The 6,361-nt window shown below is 37.3% G+C and overlaps 1 protein-coding gene across 1 annotated transcript; it reads left to right on the plus strand.

The window, feature by feature from the left end:
* Positions 1 to 302: 302 nt before the first annotated feature.
* Positions 303 to 6,125, plus strand: LOC103418400 (uncharacterized). The gene is made up of 13 exons (XM_008356530.4): positions 303 to 717; positions 2,182 to 2,273; positions 2,383 to 2,402; positions 2,607 to 2,847; positions 2,933 to 3,028; positions 3,107 to 3,222; positions 3,333 to 3,413; positions 4,046 to 4,169; positions 4,502 to 4,551; positions 4,656 to 4,746; positions 4,911 to 4,946; positions 5,210 to 5,307; positions 5,710 to 6,125. Exons 1-13 carry the CDS (start codon positions 401 to 403, stop codon positions 5,824 to 5,826), a joined length of 1,479 nt encoding a protein of 492 aa, XP_008354752.1. The 5' UTR covers positions 303 to 400; the 3' UTR covers positions 5,827 to 6,125.
* The last annotated feature ends 236 nt before the right edge of the window (positions 6,126 to 6,361 follow it).

Raw genomic sequence — 6,361 nt, forward strand, 5'->3', positions numbered from 1 at the left:
TGATCATAAATACTCTGACCATTTAAAATTGAGTAATGCTATGTAGATTAAATTTGAAAACTAAATAATATATCACCAATAAGAAATAAGTGCATGTTAATTAACACTTAAGTAATAAATCAATCATCAACTTCCATGTCGTTTAATTTACAAAATTTTATCAACAAATTTAGTTTTTTTATCCTTACCCTTTAAAATTTAATTTCCGCACTAAAAAAAAATAAAAATAAAATTCTCAATTTCTTGCCCGCGCCGGCGTCTGAAATGGCTAAAAGCGCCCTAAAGAATGACTTTACAGGGAATTTTCCGCAGTCTCGCGGAAACGGTAAGAATAAAAGCCCTCTCTCTCTCTCTCTCCTTCCTCCTCAACCCAATTAATCGGCATGTATTCGTTTCAAGCATGAGCTTCCTTAAAGGACTTATCGATTCTTTCGGCTCCGTCTTCTCCGCCGCCTCCTCCGACGAGTCTCACCCTAACTCCAGTCCTCCGCCCGATTCCTCCACCATGGACGGCGTAGCTGGCCCATCTTCCGTCTCCAACGAGCGTGTCGCATACAAGCTCAAGGGCTATTTCGAATTGGCGAAGGATGAGATCGCCAAGGCCGTTAGGGCTGAAGAGTGGGGGTTAGTCGATGACGCCATTGCTCACTACAGCAACGCCCAGAGGGTTCTCGTCGAGGCCACCTCCACTCCCGTGCCTTCCTATATCACCCTCAGGTTTTCAACTTTCTGAGCTCTGTGTTCTTATTCTTGTGCTTTTCTTCTTCTTTGATTATTGTTGAAGTGTTGCTGAAGTTGTTAGTCTGAAAAAATTGGTGGCTAGTCTTCAAATTTCTGTTTATGCATCAAAATGCCGAGACTCTTGATTTTGTGGATATGAAAGTTTGATTATTTATGTGTTAGATACAAAATTACATCTTTCATTGAAAACGTAGGAGAGTGAGGGTGATTAAACAAACTCCTCAAGATAAACTTTTGAGGTAAAGTTGGAAACAGTGTACAAAATATTGTTGGTTGATAATTTCGGAAATCAAGCAAGTGTTCTAATGTGCAATGGAGAATTTGAAAAGATGTGGAAACAATATTTAATTCATCATCTATTTATAAAGCGCTTCATCACTTAAAATAGGTTTCAAACCATGACTTCGTATGTTGGCTGAATCTGCCCTTCGAAGGATAGTTACCCAAAAGTCAGTCACGGTTCATACTGCTAAGGCCCCGTTTGGGATTGAGGTGATTTTAAAAAAAGCCACTGTAAAAAAAAGCTGAGGGTCATTTTTGTGTTTGGTAAACTGAAAAAAAGGGCTTATTTTGGAAGCTGCTGTGAGAATAAGCTGAAAATCAAAGGAAAAGCTGAAGCTGCTATTTGCTGCTTTGAAAAAAAGCCAGTTTTTTCAAAGCACACGGAGCTACAGTGCTCCTTTAATGAAAAGACACACTATCATCCTGCTTTTTTTTCCAAAAGTACTTTCACAAAAAAGTTTACCAAACACTCTACTGGCTTTATTTCACAGCCGCTTATTCTCAAAGCACAGCCGCTTATTCTCACAGCAGCTTTTTTTCAAAGCACAGCAATACCAAACCAGCCCTAAGTATCAAGTCAGTCACAGTGATTAATGTTGTAGAATATGAACTTTAATTTGGAATTCATTTGCGTAAACTGTGAAGTATCTTTCAATAGGGCAAATCAGCCCACAAGTATGGTTTGCCTCCTATTGTAAGAGATGAAGATCTTTATAAATAGCTGATGAATTAAATGTTGTTTACACATATTTTCTAATTCTTCAGTGCAGAATAGAACACTTGCTTTAAATTCCCAAATCTATTCAACAAAGTTGTGAGGAACAAGAACAAACATAATTTGAAGCCTCTTTCAAACTTTACCTCAAAAATTACATCTTAATGAGTTTGTTAGGAAACTGCCCACAAGGTTAACAATTTCAAAAGGGGTTAGAATACCTATGGGACTTACTACGAAATTGTCTCGGGGTGTACAAAGAAACCAACCATAACCAATGAAATTATTAAAACTGCATTCATTTGTCACCGAAATCATTAAAAATCATTCACAAAGAGTGAATAACCACACTGTTTTTACTGCTAAATATGAAGTCAGTCCTGATGACATGCTGAGATGCTCGTGCATTGTAGTTATCATAAAAATATGTTATTTTGTGGCAGTGAGAGAGAGAAGGTGAAATCTTATCGTCAGAAAATATCAAAGTGGCAGGGTCAAGTTTCTGAAAGATTACAAACTTTAGGCAGACGAACAGGTCATATCACGTACTGATTCAACTTAACTGAGCATTGTTTTCAAACTGATATCCATACTTGGCAAGTGACTTTGTTTCTTTCTTTTCTTTTTCCTTGTCCTTATTTCAGGTGGTGCGCCCATGAGCAAAGTATGGTTGGTCTGGTTTGAGAGTTCTATACATTTTTTTTGTTCCTTTTCAGTTGAACCATAATTTATTTTTTAATAAATGCACTTTATGGTGATCTGAAGCATCTAATCTGTTTAGAAAAATGAAAGGAAACAGTTGAGTATTTGATAAAATTCAAGATTACTACATACTCTGTGTAGCTAAAAAATTTCAAAATATATGCAGAACACCTTAGCTCATGCACAAACTGCTTCAGTTGCATCACCAACATCAACTGCCAGAAAACATGTGTTACCCCAGTCTCCACGTGCCACTACAAACAGACCAGAAATGAGGAATCAGGCCAATAACATTGTAAGCTCAAAACCTGTGCAACAGTCTGGTGGTGGTTATGATGAAAAATTGGTTGAAATGATAAATAGTGCTATAGTGGATAGAAGCCCTTCCGTTAAATGGGAAGATGTTGGTGAGAAGTTTATAACATACTCCCTATTTATTCTTTTGGTAAGTTTGTTAAGATTACCAAGTTACTCATTTTAGTTTCTCTACAGCTGGTCTTGAGAAGGTGAAACAAACTTTGATGGAGATGATTATTTTACCCACAAAAAGAAGAGACTTGTTCACTGGTCTTCGAAGGCCAGCTAGAGGTAATGCTTTGTAAGATTTCACATCTTTACTTGTAAAAGTGAAACAGCCAAAAAACTTGTTTCATATATAACTTTCAGGTTTGCTTTTGTTTGGTCCACCTGGAAATGGAAAAACCATGCTTGCAAAGGCAGTTGCTTCAGAGTCAGAGGCAACATTTTTTAATGTCTCTGCATCTTCCCTGACTTCAAAATGGGTATGTCTCTGTCTTGAGGGATGCACTTTCTTTTTTCAGTTCATTCCCTTTTTTCTTTTCCGCTATTGCCCTTATAGGAATTCTTATAAGCTTTACTTGCACTGAAAAAGGTGGGAGAGGCTGAAAAGCTTGTACGAACTCTCTTCATGGTTGCTATATCCAGACAGCCATCAGTAATTTTCATGGATGAAGTATGCTACTTTTCCTCTGAACTCTGAAATTTAGATTCAATTTTTGAACACGCCCTGACTTCCCCTGTATCTGTTATTGATTCTGTTATTAAGTAAGCTATTTCTTGCTTGTACTCGAAGACTGTATAGTTGGTTAGGAGAAATTGGATGTATGATCAGTGGTTAGCATGAGGTAATTATCTCTCTTTGTGTTTGTTGTTTTTATATGTCACTGCTTTCTCAGTTTTTTTAGCGCTCGCGCTACTGCTGATTTTTCTCAATTGTATCACTTATTATTTGATTTTAGTCATCTAGATCGCATATAGCCATTATAGTTAAGTGCCGTAAGTTTCAGGATTTTGGGTTTGTTAGTAAATAGTTAATGTAAAGATTACATATTCATAGTTGAGAGTGTTTCGTGGAATGAGTCAACATGACACTTTTCTGAATTTCCGTTCAACTTGCATCTCTGTACCTGCTGTCACAAATGCCTCTGAGATCATAGACTATTTCCACCATTTTCATCTCCACCGTATTTTTTTTCCCACCCCACTGTCCCCTCCCCTCGTTTCTCTCCAATGGTGCTCTTGTTTTCTGTTACTGTTCAACATAAATCAGTGATGCAATTGTGTCTGATGTCTGTTTGTTTACAGATTGATAGTGTCATGTCAACAAGGCAGGCAAACGAAAATGACGCAAGCAGAAGGTTGAAGTCAGAGTTTCTGATACAGTTTGACGGAGTGACCTCTAATCCTAATGATCTGGTAATTGTGATCGGTAAGCTTTATATCTCAAATTCAATTAAAGGATCCCGAACTGGAAGGATGTGCTTTTTATTAGTACATTATGTCTAGTTTCTATGACAATCTTGGCTAGCTTGCTTCAAGAATGCCAATTGGTATATTACCATTTTTATTTGTAATCATTTAGGTCTTCTGCCTGTTGAGACTTTCATCAAGGAAATTGATGTTGACCCCTGTTAATAATAAATTTTAACGAAAAGAAAAGGTCAAGGGAAGTAGGGAGTGACTTGCCAAAGTTCTGAACTATTCTATTTTGTCTCAATATGGATCCTCACTTTGATATATTTTTTTTTAATGTTATTTCAGGTGCTACGAATAAGCCTCAAGAACTGGATGACGCAGTTCTTAGAAGACTGGTTACTCTCTTCCCCTTTAACTTTTATACATTGTTGGTATTCATTCTGTTGGCTTCCAGTTGCTTTTCTGATTAAACTCACTGTAATGGGGAACCCTGAACCAGGTAAAGAGAGTGTACATACCATTACCAGATTTAACTGCAAGGAGAGTTCTCCTAAGGCACAAACTCAAGGGCCAAGCATTTTCCTTACCAAGTAAGGATGCTCCTATAAATACTTTTGGAACTTTTCCTTGTATATGATTCCATTCCACCAAACCAAATAATAACCAAAGAAAGTGAAGCATGCAAGCATCCTTTTGCGCATTTTGGTTAGTCTTCTGAGTCACGTGATTTTTTACTTCTTATTGCTTGTATTAGGTGGAGATGTTGAAAGACTTGCAAGAGAGACAGAAGGTAAGAAATTTTTTTCCTGTTGTACTTTTTGAAGTGCTTTTCAAATGGCAGTGCTTTAATAAGTCAATTCAATTTGCAAAAGAAATTTGGCCAACATTGAGACACTTGGTGCTACCAATCTTAGTTCCACTCGTAGTGGTTGGTTGGTGGTTACCAGCCATTACTTTGTGCGGGTTTTTTATGGAATGGAACCTTATTCATCATCTTGGAATAAAACAATTATCATACTGGTTAAGCATGTCACTAGTTACTTTTATGTACAGGGTATTCGGGAAGTGATCTGCAAGCATTGTGTGAAGAAGCTGCAATGATGCCAATTAGGGAACTGGGTGAAAATATTCTCACCGTCAGGGCAAATCAGGTATTATACCTAAATAAATTGGTTTAAGAGCCGTGTATAAATACTTATTAGTGCTTGGTAGATATTTGCTAAAGGCACTTACACATGTTTACTTTGATGATCTGATTCGTTTCATGCAAGTCTTTCACTCTAGATCATGATTCATTCAAAATGCTTTTTTTTTTTCTTTTTTTTTTTATTAAGGTTTCCGTGAGGAACCTTTTTTATTTTACTATTGATGAGGATGTGGATGCCAAAGACACTCCATTAGCTACTCATAATATTTGTCATTGGTCTCAAACTTAAGCAAAGCGGTGGCATTCATCTGGTTTTCAGTATAATATTTATTTGATGTTCCCGGTGACTGTAAACTTGTTTGCAAAACAATTTTGATCTCAGTTTACTTTGTTATCTGTGTGCCAGGTACGACCGCTAAGATATGAAGATTTTCAGAAGGCGATGACTGTAATCAGGCCAAGCTTAAGCAAAAGCAAGTGGGAAGAGCTTGAGAGGTGGAACGAAGAGTTCGGCTCTAATTGAATGCCTATTACAGCATTGACTCTATGATGTCCAAAACATAGGATGTGGAGTTGGGACGAAGGACAATAAAAAAAAATGGAAAATCATATTTTGATCGTAAAAACTCCACACCTCAAAGACGCGAACTCGACTCTGCTTGTTCCTAATTGTTTGTATTCTTCGGTGCAAGATTGTACATAGTATTATGTAGTTGGGTTTACGATGCAGGAAGCCGCCAGAGATGTGCAGCTCGTGTAATTTAACAATTTATGACTTCAGTTGAAGTAGTGATAATCCAAAATATAAGAAGAATCTCAAGTTGATACATTAAGAAATCTTTGATAGCTGTTGTATGTTTTCGAGGATTGTTCATAATTGCAGCCGAACAGTCACTGTTGAGCGATACGATTGGTTCGGTTTGAGCTCGAACCAAACCAGTGGCAGTTTCATTGGTTTGGGCATGAGCAGTGAGCACAATGCTCTTCCTTACTATATCGCGGATTGGCTTGTCACGCCTGAGAAGATGCCATATTTTGTTACTATTTTCTGTTGTTCA

Source organism: Malus domestica, chromosome 02 (assembly GCF_042453785.1).
Source record: "Malus domestica chromosome 02, GDT2T_hap1".
NCBI lineage: Eukaryota > Viridiplantae > Streptophyta > Magnoliopsida > Rosales > Rosaceae > Malus > Malus domestica.

What these genes read in the sequence shown, in the direction of transcription:
- LOC103418400 (XM_008356530.4), top strand. Translation starts at nt 401, where the DNA reads ATGAGCTTCCTTAAAGGACTTATCGATTCTTTCGGCTCCGTCTTCTCC. An exon ending in CCTTCCTATATCACCCTCAG is followed by an intron (nt 718 to 2,181) that starts GTTTTCAACTTT and finishes ATTTTGTGGCAG; the next exon opens with TGAGAGAGAGAAGGTGAAAT. An exon ending in CAGTAATTTTCATGGATGAA is followed by an intron (nt 3,414 to 4,045) that starts GTATGCTACTTT and finishes GTTTGTTTACAG; the next exon opens with ATTGATAGTGTCATGTCAAC.